This window comes from Mauremys reevesii, linkage group 1, assembly GCF_016161935.1.
Source record: "Mauremys reevesii isolate NIE-2019 linkage group 1, ASM1616193v1, whole genome shotgun sequence".
In the NCBI taxonomy this organism is placed as follows: Eukaryota; Metazoa; Chordata; order Testudines; family Geoemydidae; genus Mauremys; species Mauremys reevesii.
The window spans coordinates 50,181,312-50,201,013 of NC_052623.1; the positions used below are offsets into that span (position 1 = coordinate 50,181,312).

The 19,702-nt window shown below is 50.3% G+C and overlaps 1 protein-coding gene across 1 annotated transcript; it reads right to left on the reverse strand.

Moving 5' to 3' along the window:
• Nucleotides 1-3,788: 3,788 nt before the first annotated feature.
• Nucleotides 3,789-12,247, reverse strand: CDX2 (caudal type homeobox 2). Its single transcript, XM_039492225.1, has 3 exons — nucleotides 11,755-12,247; nucleotides 7,994-8,139; nucleotides 3,789-7,276 (listed from the first exon to the last, which is right to left on the reverse strand). Exons 1-3 carry the CDS (start codon nucleotides 12,245-12,247, stop codon nucleotides 7,076-7,078), a joined length of 840 nt encoding a protein of 279 aa, XP_039348159.1. The 3' UTR covers nucleotides 3,789-7,075.
• Between the last annotated feature and the right edge of the window lie 7,455 nt (nucleotides 12,248-19,702).

Below are 19,702 nucleotides of genomic sequence, written 5' to 3' on the forward strand. Positions count from 1 at the left end.
GCACGGTGCTGTGTGTAGTGGTCATTTACAGGCGATTGTTTCCGTACTGCTAGCCATAGTACTGTATATCGGAGGGAAAACGCTGCTCTTTTTTCTAGGTCTCCTCCAGTCCAGTAACTCCGATCCATCTCTTGGTAGCTCGCTAGGTTATGGTTATTGCAGCAGAAAGTCTGCCCGCTTCGTCGTGGTTCTCTTGTATTTACAACGTGTGAGAAAGTGGAGGAACCCAGATGGGGTCAGATAGGCTGGAGAATGACTGGGAATTACAGGAGGGCATGGGACGCCGTGTATGATATTATTAATAGTGGCATGTGGTTACCGGGACTAGGAAGATGATCCATGGAAAAGAAATAACTAGCTGATAAAAGAGAGCTGCTTTCGGTTCTGAATCACATCGATACCGATTGAAGTCAGCGAGAGTCTGTCATTGCATGAAGTCCTCTGTCAGTAATGCCCTTCAGAGCCCCCAGCTCCCACTGACTCCAGCAGGAATTCGCTGCGACCTTTAAACAGTGTGAAATGTGTTTCTAGAAATTAGCAAATATTATAAGCATATGTTGCATTTCATACACTCGGCAGTAGAAAAAATCCTTCTATTAGTGCAATCCGGGAGTCCTAAAGCAGTCAATGTACTTTTAAAGTAAAATCATTAGTTCTCCCCTATAGCTAATTGGGACTGATTTTTAAACCCACAGCAAAAGAATGAATGTAAATTCCCTGTTTTAATCTTCAATTTTGTAAACTAAAAAAACTAAATTGTAGGGGCTTTTAAACCCATAAAGCAATAATGCTTTGACAGCTAGCAGAGAATTTTATCAACCAAGCTATCTCCTGGGGCTGTTTTACGTATTTTATGGCAGTGAAATGTGACTTTATAAATAACTGAAGGCAACTTTTAGAGCATGTAAACCAACAGAGCTGCGGTATGTAAATACATCTCAGTTGGAGGATGGTTTGCTGTGTCATCAGACAGCCAGTCATAACAGTCTTGAAATGAAATTGTAGGTGATGTATCTAAACATGGCTAATGATATTTAGCCATTCTATAGGCTGTGTACAAACCTGAGTTACTACTGATAACCGCTGGGGGAAGAAGGCCAAATTGTCCAATTTTTAAAAGGAGGGACTCTTAAGCGACTTGCCTATTTGAAGAACGAGTTAGTGATACTGTCAGGATTAGACCTCAAGTGGTTTGGTTTTGGCTTCTAGAGCTGTGAACTAACAACTAAACGACTCAGGCTCTAGAAAGTGCTATTTTCTGGAGTCCCATAATAAAGGAACGCTCCTTTCCTTACAGAATTCGGAGTTCTGTCGCAAACATTCAAGTTCCATGATGTACCGAGCGCTAGTGGAGTCAATGGGACAAGTAAAAGGAGCGGGACTTAGCCCAAAGGCAAAGCTACAAGAGTTTACAGTGGGCTCTGACATCAAAGAACACTTGGACGACTAAGGGCGTTAACAACGAGGAGTCCGGTGACAGATTTATTTGGGCATAAGCTTTTATGGGTAAAAAAAAACCCCACTTCTTCAGAGGCATGGAGTGAAAATTACAGATACAGGCATAAATATACCTCCCTTCTCTTCGTGTGTCAGTGTAATAATGCCTGCATCTGTAATTTTCACTCCATGCCTCTGAAGAAGTGGGGCACGAAAACTTACCCACGAAAGCTTATGCCCAAATAAATCGGTTAGTCTTTAAAGTGCCACCGGACTCCTCGTTACCGTGGAAAGGGTCTCTGGGCTTAACTGTCTCTGCAACAGTATTTGCTGTTTTAATGTTGTCTGTTTGGTTTGTTCTCCTTTATTTCCCTGCAGGAATGCAGGCTGTGTATTACTTCGTACCCTGTCTTTTGTACTTGGTAAAGAAACGTTTTCCTTTGGATCTGACAGTGCCACTCCCTTTGATCATGTCCGCATCGCCCCTATCTCTTGTACTTTGCATTTTCCGTCTGCCTCCAGTCCTTTCCTTATCGATGTAGTCCTCAGCATACGCTGGCTAGATAGTGCCTGCCCCCGGGTTCATTTTGTGTCTGATTTCTTAGCTGTTCAGGCTTCAACTTCTGCTTGCAGCCAATACAAACATCCAGCTGTGAACTGCTCTAAATCACTCATGGAGCTCCCTTTAATATCTGTCATTATCACATGTGAACTCAGGTCGATAGATGGCCCTTTGGCATTACATTTGATCATAACGCATTGGTTCGGTACAGCAATGTAGGTGTCAATGACACTGCACTAGGCCATAGAGCTCACTGGCGACTTCCTTTTTTTATATCACCCATCGCCGTGTACGTGTAGATGGAGATATGGCCACTTTCAGCTCTTCGATTCTTGTACCTGGGGCCTTGTCCTGCTCCAGTCGAAGTCCCTAGCAAAACTCCCATCGATTTCCACAGGGCGGGATCTGGCTTCTAATGAACGGTTGAGATACTTGTTTCTAGTCATTGATTCAGCGAATCAGCCAAGAGTGGAACTAAGGTACCCAGAGCGAGGCAATTGTATGTTTATAAAGCAGAGGGGATCGTTTTGTCATGGTTTCCCCTTGTTTGAGTTGGTTTTCCTGGAGTGGGATTTATCAACTACCGTTTGTGTATAGCCTGTTATTTCCATCCTTCAGGTGCAAAGTGCTGAGATAACAGGCCGACGACACGAACCACGCTGATCTATAGAACATGCTCGCCGCTAGAGAAATGTGGCGTGGATTTAGCCAGCGAGAGGCTGAAAACTCGAGCAAAAGGGGCGATGACTTATGGAATTGTTGGATGTCCGCCCTGCTCGGGGAGTGATTGCGGGAAGGCTGATTCGTGCTACACGTGGCGAGCTTGCTGGTATCGTTTCCATTTTCCTGGCTGGCAGCTACTGCTGGGAACATAGCATGGGGAAGGGCCTGGGTGAAGGGGGGAGGGGCAGAGGGAAGTCCCTCGGCCTATTCCTGCTGTAATGGCAAAAGGGAGCAGAGGGCGGCCTTCGGATTAAGACAGAGGGCTTGGAGATCTGGGGTCTATACCCTGCTCTGTTTCCTGAGCAATTCATCTAAGCTCCGTGTGTCTCCTTTTCTCCACCTGGACAAGGGGTAATTGTGCTGCCATACCGCACAGGGGTGCTGTGAGGATACAGTCATTAATGCTTATCATGCGCTTTGAGAACCTTATCTGGTGTAGGTGCCATATAAGCAGAAATATTAATTTACCACCTATCAGTAGAATCCTAGAATCTTCAGAGTAAAAAAATGGGGAGAAGAAAACGGTTAAAATAATAATCCAGCTGCCAGGGACAAATGAGGGAAGTTCACGCTGCAGCGTATCTGCCAGGGCTTTGTGTTGACTAGTTTCAAAAGTCACCTGAAATGAATAAAACAAACAAGCCAACAAAGCACGTGCCTTCTTATACTCCTTTATGATGCATGGGGACCAGGAAGATCTGAAAGATTTTTCCCCCCCAACTACAAATATTTTAAATTGGGGTAGGAAATTTGGTACTTTTTGTGCTTTGTTTTGTTTGGAAAGATTCCCTGATAACTAAGAAGGAGTGACATGATGCTATACCAAGAGTCAAGAAAGTGAACGCTGAGTAACCAAGAAGGAAACAGATTTGTAGTCAGGCTGTTTAAAACTCTGGCTTTATCTACACTTATTCCATTCTTACGTTTAATTATCATGTTGGAGAAACGAATTATTTTTTAAAGATTAACCCCCACCCCCGCTTCAGTTAAGAGGAGGTATGTAACCATTTTCTGATTTCTCCAACAAGTCCTCTGGAAAACACAGGAAGAGCCGATGTTCCTGATACTTCGCAGGTAAAACCAAAGAGAAAAACAAACTTCAAAAAGGACACTCGTCCAGCTGTTTTAAAAATCATGTGCAGACCACAGCTAAATGTGGCAAAACGTGAGGCGCCCAGCGTTTTCCTTGGGAGACTATATTCAACAGATTCCACTAGAGGGAAGCTTTCCTAATTGCCACCCTATGTATTTATTTCATTTCCTTCCCTGGCCTCTAGCAACGGGAATCCCACGGCTTCGCCAGCCCTGCAAGCAGAGACGCCCCAGCCTAGCTCCCGCAGAATGGAAAAATGCCAGCAAAACCACAGTGAACGGCGCGTATTGCACCCATAGATCCGTTGTGTTTAATTTCCTTATTGATGGCCTTTCATAACTCAGTAGTCATCTTTCTTGCTCTGCCATTAATTATCCCGGGAAGCAAATAAATGTGCCCAGAGTCAAGACACTGACATGCCTCCCCCCTCCCCAGCAGCCAGTGCTCCCGAGGGAGAAAGAACTTGGGATCGTTCGCAGTAGGACAATGCCGACTTTTGAACCTCTAACCACTAAGCAAACAAACCTTGCGCTCTGCTCCACAATCCAAACAAGGTTTATTGACAGGCGTTACACAGCAACGCATAGCAACTGAGGCAGCAGCAGCAGCCGCCAGCTCCCCGGCAGAGCACGAGGATCAATGGCGTGCGGGCGCGGCCCCTGCAGCACCAGAGGGCAACCTTGCAAAGGCTGCGCCCTCGGAGCCAGAGTCGTTTTCCCCCGCGCCCCGCGAGGGCTGGGCACAGGCATTCCAGGCCAGGCCAGCCCGCATCCTCCTGCCTGGCTGGGGAGGACTGCAGGCTCGGGCTGGGGCAGGGAGAGAAGGGCTGGCTTTGGTTTTCATTGGGGCCGGATCCTGCAGTCCCAGGTACAACTCTTGTCTCGCAGGGATGAAGAAGCGCTGCAGGAGTGGAGCGTTAGTGTTGTGGGTGAGACGGTCCTGATTGCTCAGGATGATCCAGCGTTGCCGGGTTGACCGCGTCCCAAGGCCTGCACACGGGCCAGCCTTTCCCCCCTGGTTGTTTCTTTTAACAGCACAAAGAGACTCCTAGCAGACACAGCTCCCCACGGACTCCCCTCTCCCAGCTTCGGGGTCCAGCGGCTAGTCCCTGGAGCTGCGCTTTTAGTGGGTATAAAATGAGCTTTTCGATGGATAGGACCAGCTCCGTATTCCAACCACCCTGCGAGGTCTTCAACTACCGCAAATGCTGCACACACCTTATAAAAACCGCATCCTACGGAACAGCGACCCACGCCTGGCTCAGTCGCACACACACTCATTTCGTATACATCTGCGCAGACACACACTGTTAGCCGCCAGATTTCGGTGAATGCTGCCTTTTCCAAATACACCAGGACACAAAATCTGCAACCCAGAGAACAAACAAACAAAAATCCAAACAAAAACAAAACCTCCGCTCATCAAATTATATTGGAAGCAACTAACAAAAGAGACTAGGGCTTTAAAACCACGGCAGAGCCCAGGGGGAAGCCCCATGTTGATTTCACATGCTTGGCACATGAAGTCAGCTTCTCCGTCTTCGGGCATGAGCCTGCATGCAGCACTAGACTCCCCTCTTTGGAAGACCCTTAATTTCTAACACATCTTCAACCCCCCACTGCGTGGAATCACACCGAAGCTACACAATCACTTATACAACCTCTCCGTTTTTAGCAGACGCCTGTCCTAGCCCTAACACGTGGTTAAAAACAAGATTGGTAATAAAAGAGCCCCCCCCCGCAAAAAAACCCACTCATGTTATTAATAGCCTTTCTAACATGACACGGGGCAATTAGTGTATTTAAAACTGCTCCAGCATGGAAAGGTTATAAATAAAAATAGCAGGAAGCATTTAATAGACTATTTCCCCCTTTGATTATTGGTATTGACCAGAGTCCCAGAAGGGATGATGGACTAAAAATTGCACCATGAACAAATCCTCACCAATGCTGTCTTTGGCCAAAGGTGTTGGGGCCGGAGCTCACATGTTACCATGGGCAATAACAGGTCTGAAATGTCAAATCAATTTCACCCTCATGGCGCACTGGTAACTGCAAATCCCGGGTAAAGTATATTGCCAATGCCCCGCTGAGTATAGACTGGCTAGCTGTCCCTATCCGCTGGCAGGTGCAATGAGGACATGGAGTTTCCGACCTGGCTGGAAAGCTTTGGTCTGTGTGTGTTTCAAAGACTAATTTTCCAGATTTTGGATAACGAGTTGAGTAAAACTACAATAAAACGGTGAAAACCAAACTGAAGCTTGACCAGAGATTGCAGAGATCCTCCCCCCCCCTTGTCTGTGTCCAGATCTGGGGAAAGAATCCATATTTTGGTCTTTCTCACCCATTTAATACAAAGATTGAAACGTGCCAACCCCCAAATGTCTGTGTTCCAGGCAGCTTGTTGAAGAACCTTCCTAGGGCCCAGTGGCTCCCCTGGGGGCTTTCTCTTCATTTTCGGCCCTATAATGAAGCTTGGATAAAGCCTGGGAAAGCAGGAAGGCCCCTGTGTGTATGAAGCTGTTCGGTTAGGGAGAAGAGAATGGCATAATTTAAACAACAGAACATTACACTGGGTGCATTTCTCAACTCTCTCATCCCAGCCCCTTTGGCAATAGTATCACGCAGGCAGCGATCCTCGCGCTTACACGTGTAGCTAGTTGCAGTTTCGCTGGAGAGCTCAGGCAGTGCAGAAAACTAATAAACCAGCACCAGATTTATGAGCTCCTTTACAGGTGGCTAACGTGAAGCAATTCCTTTCGGAACATTTAAGCGGTGTCTTATCTTACCTTCCCGCGCTGTAAGGCGAGATGGTCATTTTGAAGGTTTATGGTTGGGACAGACAAATGTGCTTTACATTTGGCTATTAAAATTCATGGCTAGCCCAGCCTGTGTAATGAAAACATGCGCACCGATCCCCGAGATTACCAGCGGGAGAATTTACAGACTATTGCGGTTCAGCTCTCGGCTACAGTGGGATTTACTGCATTGCAAACGCCAGTGTAAAAACACACGAGATCATGAATATCCCCGCCCACGGAAACAGACACACTGTACACTTTGTACAAAAAGCAAACGGCTGGAGTGTGGTTGAGGAAGGTCAGTGCGGCCATTGTAGTGCACAGAGGGGAAAAGCCTGGGCTCTGTCCGTTTCATTGGGTGACCAGTGACCTTTTCCACGGTGGGTTCTGTGAATGTCGGGCTCCTGTTCACCAAGGAGGGCAGAAGCCCCCCCGCCCCCGACTCAGTCTCTGGCTGCGGTCACTGGGTCACTGATGGCGCTAAGACCCCAGCAGCTCCCAGGACGCCCCCAGCTGGGCCAGGACCCGTTGATCCCTGGAGGGAGGAGACCGGGCTCAGCGCTTGCGAGCCGCTGTGCACCGCGCCGGGCTGAGATTGCTGCAATTTCTTCTTGTTGATCTTTCTTTCTTTCGCTCGCCTGTTCTGGAACCAGATTTTCACCTGGCGGGGATAAAAGAGGGAGAGAAAGAGATGGTCAAATCAGAGAGCGGAGCGGCTCCAGAATGACCAGGCGAGCAGGGCTGGGCAGCTGGAGAGGGCACCGTAGGGGTTTCTCCGCAATCAGCCCAGCCATCTGCGCCCGGCTCTGCCGCAACACGCAGGGAATAGCCCCGTGTAATGCAAGCCAGAGTCCCTGCAGAGCCTTTCACTGGGGAGTGGGCCCGATCCCAACTCCTGACGCCAGGGACTTTCTAAGGTGGGGCCAACATGCACATCTCAGCCGTCAGCTCAGAGCACGCTGAGAGCGAACAGGCGCACGAGTGGGCAGGACACCTCACCCTCAGATGTGCCACTTGGGAGTGTGTCGGGTTGGAAAGCAGGCACGCCTGTCTGTCGGTCTGTGTCTCCTTCGCACACACCAGTACTGGAGACAGGAGAGACGTTCCAAACATGGTCACATACCCCATGACCTAGGAAAACACCCACGCTCCTTGCCAGAGCAGACAGCGCCTCGGTATTTATCGCCCTTCCTAGGCCTTCCCAGCGATTGGTGCCAGCCATTCTCTACTATGCCCGCGACCCCACGCCCACGTTTGCATGATCTCTTGGGCCAATGGCACCGTGACAAAGCGCGTGGGTGTGTGGGGGGGATGGACACGACTAAAGAGCATGTGGGTACTTCAGAAATAAAGCGAAGGGAACTCTCAAGGGACACACCTGTCTCTCTGACAATCCCAGCGTAGCGGCCAGTTCTGCTTTCCTCCTGATTGTTATATACCGGCTGTAATGAAACTCCTTCTCCAGTTCCAGCCGCTGGTGGTCCGTGTACACCACGCGGTACTTATCTTTTGTCCTGGTTTTAACTAGAGAGGAGAAATCCATGACAACTGATCAGGCACATTTAACGGCAACCCTTTCCCCCGATCCATTCTTTCCGTCACATGATCTGGGACTGGGGCTCGGCTACTCTTCACCCAGCCCAAACCCTTCATGGGCAAGGAGTATAGGATCGGGACCCCGTTAATGATTTCAGTCCCTAAACTGGGACTTAATAAAGAGCGTGACCGGGCTCGAGAAAGAAGATTTGCAGATAACCCATTTTTTTCAGGCCGTGGGGAAAAAAGGGGGAAAAAACTGCACGAATGTCATCAGAAACCAAACAATATTCCCCGGCCCGGGGCAGCCCAGATGTCAATGATTTTGAAATGTACCTTAATTTTTTACATTTCTCCAAGGAACATTGTTCTGAAATGCCGCTGTTCCTGTTCATCCCTAATGGTAATAACCCCCGATTAATGTAGGCACGCGTTGTCTGGGGTTATTTGCTACAGCAGCAGAAGTCTTAGATTCTCACAAGTAAACTTCTTGGGCATTGCTCTGATTTTCCCCCTGATTTTTGATGTCCCTCAGCAAACGATGGTAGTGCAGACGATCTGCGATTGTTATGTCGAATCCGTACCTTTACTCGGATTCATTTATTTTTGCAGACGAGAACCGACAAGCCTGACACTGGAATGGAGGCAGAACATATCAGTGCTCAAAAATGCCAAGTTTGACGCATCTGATTTTTTTTTAATGCGGAGCATGTATGTACATTGCTAAATCAATTGATCTCCCTTTGCTTCGTATTGTTTCTTGTTTAACTGGTTATATCCCCAGCTTTCTGGTTCATCAGAAAGATCTGAAGAGTCGGGAGGTTCTGCCCCTAGGTATGTAATGCCCGGCAGGCTGACTTTGTTCAGGTAAACTCTCTGCAAACCACAACAAAAGCGCCCTGCAAAGATACAAGTCTGATCAGAGAAAACTCCCCAGAGCCGCTGAATGGGGAACACAATCGCAAACAATGCCGGACAAGGAGATCTTATCAAAGAAAGACCTTCTCAATGCCTTAATAACAGCCCCATTCTGTTTGAATTACCACTACTGAGCAAATGGCGGCAGGCGCTTTCATCCCCTGGCCTGCAGATTAACATAAACACTGGCTCCAAAGGCAGCATTTGAATGGAGACATCCCCCCCAAGTGACCAGCCACCCTTTCCCAAAGGAAAACGGTGGGAACAGGACGGAATTGTGGGGAAATCGGACAGCTTCCATTCCTGGATTGCTGGCCACTGGGCAGGGGGCTCAGCGGCCTGCAGATTCCCTCGCATTAGAGCTGGTCGTTTGCGTTCCCATGTAGTGCGCTGACTCGATGCCCTTTGGTTTGGGGGAAATGGTCAACCCCAATCGCCCCCCACGTTGTCTGGGGAAGCCGGGGGATGAGAGAGGAATGCCAGAATTCATTATTTACTGCGAAAGTTGCCACCCTCTTTCCGGCCAGTAAAAGGGACAATAGCGTGGAAGGTGTATATCAAAGCTAGATGTGTTTAAAGGCCCATGACAGATGAGGGTCTGCAGAGAACAGGAGCTCCTGGCTAGTCTGCAGGCACCCGGGAGACATTAACATCACAACTGAGAACGGCGCCTGGCCACCTCTTTGGCACCTTAGTGCAGGACATCACGGACCGTTCTCAGTTGACATTCAGCTCCCCTCCAAGCCTCCTTCCCCCACGAGATTGAGGAAGGGGGAAACTTTCAAAATCGGGCTTGAGACACCCCGCCCTACCCTTAACACCTTCCGATCCGCGCCCCGCTCCCCAAGGCGAGGAGGAAAAGACGCACAGATCAGTGTCGCCTTCCCGGAGGAAACCCTGTCCCCCGGGTAAGTTGCAGCCCCAGCTCGGTGGGATGGGAATGCCAGATCCAGCCCGAACCCTGACAACCCCAGGACCCAGAACCGCCTTCGCCCATTTCCCAGCGAGGGAGCAGCAGGTCGGCGTGAAGACCTAAAGCTCACCAAGACGTAAATAAAGGTATGCGCCCAATGACTCAGAAACGAATGCAAAGCGACACCGGCCAATGATTTATATGGCTGTAATTGGTTATAAAAATCCTTGAAGTGCCTATAACCGGGGCTACTCGGACTGAAGCCCGGGGAGGACCAGCGCGCACTCCACGGGGATGAAATTAAACTAAATTGGTCGGGAAATCGGTCAACACAGGCTCTCCCGGCCACTGCGAAACTTGGATCGTGCAGGAAAAGCCCCCACCAAAAGACTGTCCCACGGCTCAGCGATTCAAAAGACCCCTTGAAACAGGGGTTCCAAAGCTCTGTGGGGTCGGTCTGCCAACCCGCAGTGCGTTAAAATCGTACCGCAACCCCACCCCCAGCAGGGCTCGGTCTTTGTTGCCTACGTTTTTCATGTTAAGCTAATTTCTCACAAAGGTCCACATTTCTCTCTGTACCCGCAGCTCGGTAACACGATTCCCAAGCCCCAAAGTGACTCTACTTCTTGCTACAAACTCTCCCCGTAAGGATCTGTAATTCAAGTGCTGGCGAGAATACGACCAGTTATTTGAAGAATTTTTCTACCCACTGCAGTATTTTTGTTCAATATTAAAACATGTAAAATAATCGAAATAGAATTTTTCCTTTTGGGGAAGAGCCTCATTTTTGAGCTGCTGCTTCCTTATTTTCTTTAATAGATATATATTGGAAGTGAGGCCATTCCGGTGAAATGCCTGGGCCTGGGCCCGCATGCCTGCGGCGGCCTCCAAAACGAGTGAGCTTCTTGGCATTATCAAATGTCCCTGCAAATCACTTCCACGCGTGTATGGCACAAACCTCTCTCTAGTAACACCCAGGCTGCTCTGATCTGAACTAGCGCCAGCGGCTCCAAAGAGAACTCAGCTGTCTGGGGGGCCCTTTCCCTCCTGCCACCGGAAAGTTTGGGCCCTATTTCCTACTGGGTTTTCCTGGAGGAGGTTCCCTCCACTCCCCGAACCGAAAAGCAGCCAGGCTGAGAAATGACTAGCGAAACAACTGCCTGCTGTTAACCTCCATAACCCCCACCGTGCAGCCCGAGCGGTGCGCAGCGCGGTTCAGTCCCCGGAGAGTGACGGTTTCCTGGGCTGCTCTGGGTCCCAACAAGGCCCAGGCTGGTTACGAGGGTCCTCGAGCTCTGCTACTTCCCAGACTGCCCTGAGCTAGGCTCCCGTGCAGAGCTCCGGTGCGCAGGGCCCCAGCGCTTTGCGGCTAGCCAGAGCCCCAGGCCTGCAGGGCTCTGCTGCAATCCAGGACCCCTGAGCTGGGCTCCGGTCCAGGGCCCTGGTGGGTGGGCAGCTGGCTCCGGGTCCCAGCGCTCTGCCGGGCTCTCCGGGGCCCCAGGCCTGCAGGGCTCTGCTGCAATCCAGGACCCCCGAGCTGGGCTCCGGTCCAGGGCCCTGGTGGGTGGGCAGCTGGCTCCGGGTCCCAGCGCTCTAACGGGCTCTCCGGGGCCCCAGGCCTGCAGGGCTCTGCTGCAATCCAGGACCCCCGAGCTGGGCTCCGGTCCAGGGCCCTGGTGGGTGGGCAGCTGGCTCCGGGTCCCAGCGCTCTGCCGGGCTCTCCGCCGCCCCAGGCCTTTGCTCGCCCAGGCCCCCGGCGCTCCGCCGCTTACCCTGGCCGCCCAGGGCGGGCTGTGTCGGCTTCCTCATCCACTCGCACAGATTCCGCCGCTGGCCGCCAGGGGAGAGCTGTTCTGCGGCCGGGGCGCCCGGGTTGAGCTGCTGCATGACCCCGGAGGCGGCGTGGGGCGCCGGGCCCGGGTGGTGGTGGTGGTGGTGATAGTCAGCCGGGCTGTAAGCCAGGGCCGCGGCGGGGGAGCCGCCGTTCAGCCCGTGCACCGCGCTGGCCGCCGCAGCGGCCGGGCCCCCCTGCCCGTAGCCGTTCCAGTCATCCCGCAGCGGAGCACCGTAGGGAGAGGGCCACGAGGGGCCCGGGGACTGGGCGCTGTCCAGGTTCACCCCGGCCGCGGCCACATGGTATCCTCCGTAGTCCGGGTATTGCGGGGCGCTGACAAAGTTCTGCGCCGCCAGATTGAGCCCCCCCGAGTGGCGCACGGAGCTGGAGTACATGGGCACCTCCTTATCCAATAGGTAGCTCACGTACATGATGGCGAGAGCCGGGCAGCAGCTCTCCACATGCTGCTTGGGGCTCTGGAGCTGCTCTTCTCTTCCTTGGGGATGGGCTCCCCTTCTGGTCCGGGGGGGTGGCAGCGGGGGGACTGTCCCCCTGGTTGCCTCTGCAGAGCCGTCTCTCTCCCACTAGCGATCCGAACCCATTGGCCGGCAGCACTTACATGATTAACGATTGTTTACAAGGCTCTATTAGTAATGGCACAGACACACCAAAGGCAGGTGACGTGGAGAGGCGCTGGGTATATAGCTACTACCCCTAAAAGAAGATTTGCATTTAAAAAGATAAGGAGAGGGCAGCGACCTGATCACAGCTAAATATTCAAGCCTTTATTGTTTAAGAGCTTCCTCCTTCCATTGCAACCTGGTGCACTTTAACCTCCAATCACAGGTTCAAAGAACTAAATGAAGAGACTTGCAAAAGAGAGAGGGAATGAGAGAGAGAGAGACTTCTCAGAGCCAGGGTGGGAATATGGGAACCGTGTGTCATGGACTATCTATAGGCAGCACGTTACAGAACAGCCCTTGTTTAGGTTTTTGCTTTTGTTTTAAATGTTATAAAGGCAGCACGTCTAAGGAGATATATAGCTAGAGACATTTCGCTTTTTAGAGCTGTTAGTTTAGAATAACTTCCATAGACTACTGGATGACGAACAGAGGAAAAGTGAAATCGACAAGACTCTATGTGTGTATACAGAATTTTCAATCCTGAAGGAATGCACTTGGATCTCCTTTATTTCTTACCAAACAAATCAAGTTTTGCTTCCCCTAAATGTTGATAAGTGGCTCCTTTTTCGTTTTGCTCTATCGTGTTTTAGTTCTACTTTATATATAACAATATTACCGTGTTGTATATACTTTGCTGAAAACGTTTTCAGAATCATAGAAACGGCGAATTTTCGGATACGCCTGCCGAATAGCCTCAAGACAGAGAGGTCGCACAAAATCAAGAGAATTAACAAATATTAATCTAATTGCTAGATATTATTGTTGAGAAAGAAATATAATCAATGCCGAACAGTGAAGGGGGGGAAAAAGCCCTCTGCCGATCTAAAATATATTTTAGCCCCTATTTGATAGTTTAGATTGAACGGAGAGAAGTTATTGTAATTGAGGGAAAGTTTGCTATGAAATATGCCTTAAACGCAAACTTCAAGCTAAATCTTTGTTACTCCTATTTCAGTTACGATTCTGGAAAACCAGGGGATGAATTTAATTTATTTCATTCATTTTGATTAATTCCTTTTGACCAATTGAAACTAAATTCAAGCGAAGTAGTGCCTCGCAATGACACCATAGATGTGAGGATAAACATGAGAATGGTTTTGGTGATTTGCAGCGCTCACCAAATTATTTTTTCACCCAGTGAATTGCCATTTTAAAGCGCCTTGCAAACCCGATCAAACTCCTAGCGCCGACCAAGCAGCTATGAAAATGTTACTTAGCTACGAGAATTCTTCATTCTCCTCACAACACATCTCATATACAATTCGTTCTTTGAAGAGGCGCCATCCATTCAGTGCTTTTATGCTTTAACTTGTCACCTTGACCGGGAACAATGCAGAAAATGCTGAATATTTGCATCTCTTTATATACACAGCAACGAAGTCTTTTACTCACAGAGATAACTGCATACGATGGAAACTTTTCCCTTTCCACCCTGTTTCACAGAAGTTTGGCAACTCAGCACTGACCCTTCTCAAAATCCACTTCACAAGTCACCTTCAGTCATTCTGGGCGGCCCCAGGGGAGAATCCAGTGATCGCGGCAGAAATACCTTATGATCAGAACTCGATATCACAGTGCTGAGAATTGTGCGAACCATCGCTTGAAATTTCATGTCATGCAGACCGCGCAGGAAAATTCAATTCGCATTTAATATTTCTAGTTAATATGGTCCGCTTCCAGGCAAAACTCCCCTGGATTTCAGCAATGAAAACTGAAGGGTGGACCCCATTATTAATTATAGAAATTATTTTTGCCAGGGGTAACTGTTCAGGACTAGCTCGCTCAGAAAGGCTTGTCACTAAAGCCCTGGCAGTGTGTGGTGAAGTGTAATGTTTCTGACGAAGAGGTTTGGATCATTTTAGCTCTCAATTTTTATTTTCCATGGAATGTCCTCCTTCAGCACGCCAGAAAGTTGTTGGATTCATTTTTTAACCATTTTTTTAATGGTGGAGCAACGCCAGGGACTGTGAACAGTGGAGTTCAGATCTGATGCACACCTTGTTCGAAATCTTTTTTATGAGCTGGAATATATCCCCTTCATTAGCGAGCCTGCTTGGTGCACTCTGTCCCCATGCAGGGTCTTTATGCATTGTCTGTACCTAGCATGCACACAGACTCTACGTGGAAACCGTCCCTATAACATACACAGTTTAAAATACGGCTGGTATTTTATGTGCTGCAATATTGTACAGCTGTAATATGAACGTGCTGAGCACACGAAATCCACTGGCTCGGGGGCTGATTTCTTTCCCTGGTGTCAGTTTGATGACACGGTGCCAACATGAAAGATAGAAAAACGGGATGGAGAATTCTTTAAAAGCCCAGCGCTCCTAATGCCAAAGGCTTAAACAGACTTCTGGAAAAGGCTGCATCCTTCAGCGTAATCTCCTCTCCCGATAAGCACTAACAAAGCACATCTAGGAGTATGCGAATTTGATGAAGCAATAAACCGAAAACAGGGTCATTAAACTGACAAAGCTCTGAACATATTGGATCCAAAATGCACAAGCGCCCCTGGCCCTCGCGCTCCGCGGGGACGCACGCGGTTTACACGGGAAGCAGATTTCTTCCCCCAAAGCACCGACAACACGCGCGTCCCTGGAGCACAGATACTTTGGCTCCAGTTTGTGCCTCGGCTTTGGTGTTTGGGGGACGGGGGCTGGCAGAAGTGTGCTCAGCCGGTGGAGGGGAAGGCAGCGATCTGCACACCCGCTCAGGAGGGATAGGGGAATGCTGCCTGAGGTGCCTGTGGTGATATAAAGCGGGACAGGTAATACAAAGCCACCGCGGATGGGACAGGGTGCTAAAACCTCGTGGCCTCCTCCCGGCTTGGGAAGGCCTAAGGGAAAACGCACACACCGTGACGCTTAAAATAAAGCCCAGGATATGACTTTAATCAGTACAAAAGATATGGTCTAGTTATGAGCGATCAATGTGCTAAATCCAGCCAGCACCGGGGTTTAGGGGGCGAACAGCTGTTAGCCAGACAAGGCGAGTTCGGGGCAAATGGAAACCTTTACAATGTCTTGCTCTTGGGGGAATTTCATAGCCAGGTTATTCAAAAGCATTTTTGTGGGGGTTCATTTAATCTTGCGTTTGCCTCTCAGAATAAAATCCAGGGGGAGGCCGCTGAGTTATCGCTTTAATCCACACCATCACCGCCAACAACCCCATTCAGCAGCTCCAGAGAACTAGTTAGGGACCCATCATCCACCAACAGGGGAGTCTATTGTGTGAACGGGTCAAAACCGCGACCACGTATAGGGCGGAAGAACTGCAGAAGAGAAGAATGAGGGGGGATTTAGTCTGCAGAAGAGAAGAATGAGGGGGGATTTGATAGCTGCTTTCAACTACCTGAAAGGGGGTTCCAAAGAGGATGGATCTAGACTGTTCTCAGTGGTTGAAGATGACAGAACAAGGAGTAATGGTCTCAAGTTGCAGAGGGGGAGGTTTAGGTTGGATATTAGGAAAAACTTTTTCACTAGTAGGGTGGTGAAGAACTGGAATGGGTTACCTAGGGAGGTACTGGAATCTCCTTCCTTAGAGGTTTTTAAGGTCAGGCTTGACAAAGCCCTGGCTGGGATGATTTAGTTGGGTTTGGTCCTGCTTTGAGTAGGGGGTTGGACTAGATGACCTCCTGAGGTCCCTTCCAACCCTGAGATTCTATGATTCTATGAACAGGAAGTGAGGGTACCCAGAACTCTTGCGAGAAGTAATGTACCGGCACGAACAGCTGGCAATGGTCACCTTGTAGCTATTTTGGGTTTGTGGTTTTATTAATGGTTGCATTGCATCGGAATTGCTGCAAACTGGGATTCAAGCCTTGCCAACGCAAGGGACTCCGTCTGAGGCGAGCAGCCCCCTTGACTGTATGGGGGCTACTTGCGTGAGTAGGGATTACGCGAACGAATAAGGGTTTGCAGGCTCAGGTCCGTTCTCGTTAAAAATTCCGCATTTGCCAGGTCCCGCAGCAGGTTTGACCAAGGCACAAAGAAGTCACGTTAGTGCCTCAAGGTGACAGGGAGTCAGTGTCCCATCTTGCCTCAGGACCCAAGGTCTTCTCGGCTCACTGGACCATGTGGCCTCAGTTGGGCGCAAACGTGTTACTGATCCGTTTGAACCGCCTCCCCTCTTCCGTGAACTGGGGTTCTTCATGGAGATGCTGCTCAGCGAATGGACCCACAACAGCCCGATGCCAAACATGAAACCGGAGACAAAGGGACTGAGAAGATTTCGGGAGCTAAATTCGGTTACACAGCCTGGGCCAAATTCAGCCCTGGTGTAAACCAGCGCAGGGCTGAATGTGATCTCTCACTAGCACTCACGGGGACTGCAATGGAACGGGGAGAGGGGGGACAGCAGGTGACCCTCAGTCCTGCGCGGTGATCTCCCTCATCTCCCAGGACTCTCTGCAACACCTTTCAGGATCGGGCCCGCACCTGCTCTCCCCTCCCACCCTTCTGCTTTTCCCTTTGGCTCTTCCCTTACCGCGACGTGCACACCTTGCCCGTGGAAAAGAGTTAATCAAACACACCCGAGTCTCTCTAACCCGAGCGAGTAGATTTGCAGCTGCCCAACTCCTCTCCGCAAGTAGCGTTTCGGCGCTTGCTGCCTATTTGGTCCCGTCTGATTTTATTTGCTCGGTATCTGAAAACACCGAGGGGCGAAATACAGGATCCCTGGCTGCCAGGGGCCGCTCAGACCCGGGCTCTCATGTTAGCTTGCACCGGGCTTTAATCAATATCATTCCAGGGCAGAAATGAAGCACAACCAGCTGCGTGATCTTGCTTGAGTTGCCCGGGATGTCCCAGTCACCCTAGCCCAGCATGAGAGCGCTCCACGCTGAAAACAAACCCCGGGCGTGAGCAGGGCCCCGCGGTTGCTATTTATGGGACATCCCGGTTGGGATGGTGCGGTATCATAGCTACATAATCGGAGGGGTCGCTTGTATTTGTACATCTCTTCTTATATCCCACCATTACACTGCGTTGCATTTGTCTTTGTTGGGAGGCAGGGAACGGGTTTTAACAATCGTGTAATACACCTACAGGTTGTACAGTGTTGTATGCCTGCACATTGGAAATAAATGCAATCCACAACGACCCTCCCTCCCCCCTGCGCTTCCCAAAGCAACACCATGGTCCAACAAATAGACACGAAGGCGGGCAAGGCCATTTGTATGTATTTTAATATAAAGTTTTCCTTGTCAAATCCTGACCATGCTGTTCATTGTCTAAATAAGGTTCTTTATTATTGGGACCGCCCCTAGTTTGCTACATGCTTCAACGCAAGGAAATCGGGAGTACATGGCTACGGGGCTTTACCACAAATAACCTCAACTGTACTCCAGTGAGGACCTTGATATGGGATCGGTGTTGGCTTATAACCCCCAGTTATCAGTGCGCATCCTCCCCCTCTCTCTTTACTCACATACACCACTGTGAGCAAGCGACACAACCACACACACCAATGCACACATCTCAAAGACCCTCCTTTAAAACTTTTCGCTCCTGTCAAAGAGACATTCCGGGTGGTTTCAATGCCGCGTTCCCCTAGGACAAAACTGAAGCATCATTTAACGCCTAATTATTTATTACGATTTCCGCCCCCCCCCCGCAGGCTGAGCAAGTTCCGAGTTTATTAATGACTAGATCGAGCGAGGTGCTGAGCTCCGAAGCCCCATTGCAGAACCCGGGGAGCCCAGCGCGCTCAGCGCGGGGCAGGATCGGGCCCACGTGCAAAGCCTTTTTCTCTTCAGAGCCTTTCAAGTGTGAGGTTAGACAAACGATTTGACCTAAAAGTTGCAAAACGCTGATTGCGGGTGGGACGAAACCCTCGTTTGCTTCGGTTGTGCGGCGTCTTCACCGTCAGGCTTCTTGCTATGTTTCCTCCTCAGGGCAAAGTTGTTCGCATTGGAACCAACTGGAATATCACCCTAAATGTCTGTTGTTATAAGAGGTGACATCTGGCCTTTGCACGGCACAGCCAAAGGGTTCAAGCCAAAAATACAGGATTTGGTAAAAGCAAAACGGAATAAAGCACCGTCCCTTTTCACGTGTCTTTATTCACTTAACCCGCAGCCTGACACCCGCTTAAACTGACTGGACCAACAAGCCACTCTCTTCTCTCCTGCATGTATAAGTAAAACGAAATGTTGTTAGCAAATCCTGCTCTGTGCCTGGGGCTAAGGAGCACAGAATACAGATGCAGCCTTTGGCTCCGATTGTGTTCGGAAAGTGAGCTCTGTGTTCACACTGGGAAGCTAGCTGGACGGAGCCTGGCATTACCAAACAGCTGTGCCCCGCACCACCTTTCGCCAGTCTGAAATGCGGCTGTGGGGAGGCAGGGGGCTCTGTCAGCGATGGAATTAAGCCAATGTGTGTGTGGGGGCTCGCCTTGCCTCTGTCCCCTGCAGTGCGCGGGGCCAGGGCTTGTCACCTCCCCAGAGCTTGGGAATAGATCCCAGGGGCCGGCTTTGAAATTTCCACTGACGAGCTGGGGCGTGATCTCAGCCAAGGGGAGGCTGGTTTGTAGCGCCGAGCCCCCTCAGCCCAAGGGAGGATCCGGCTCTCGCCCCTCATTCTGGCTGCGGGGAGGGAGGGGAAGCCGAACTGATCTGCTTGCTAGACGTGCAGCCGGGTCAGCCTTGGGCTTGGGGCGCTGCTCTGGCTGGGACTCCCACTCCGCAGCGCCTCCGAGTCAGGGGCTCGGCTCAAGACCCTCTCCTTACCTGCCGCTGGCTGCGATCGCTGTGTGTGAAACCCGGCAGGCTGCTCGCGGGGTAGCTAGAGATCTAGGCTCCTGGCCGTCACCACGCCAGGATGGCTGGGTTCCTGGGCTGTGGTGGAATCACTATTCACTGCCACCAAGGGACTGGTGGGGGCGGGGGGCCCACCCCCGGGACTCTCTCGGAGATGCTCCTCTCTGCCCCCCCAGCTTTGTTTGCGAGGTAAAAATAACTGTTTTAAAGCCCTCGGTGGCCCAGCCGGGGAAGAAAAGGAGGAGCCGTGGGTTAGTCCGACCTGTGGAATTTATGGCTCCCCCTAAAGCACAGACACGATAAGGGGCTGAAATAACATCTTGGAGCTTTTCAAGCTGGCTGCCCCCGGGGCTTTGATGTAGATTAAGTTGCAGAATAAGCCAACACTTTTATCCTTGGGTTTAGGGTTGTTTAAATACACGCCGCTAGGAGCGGAGCAGAAG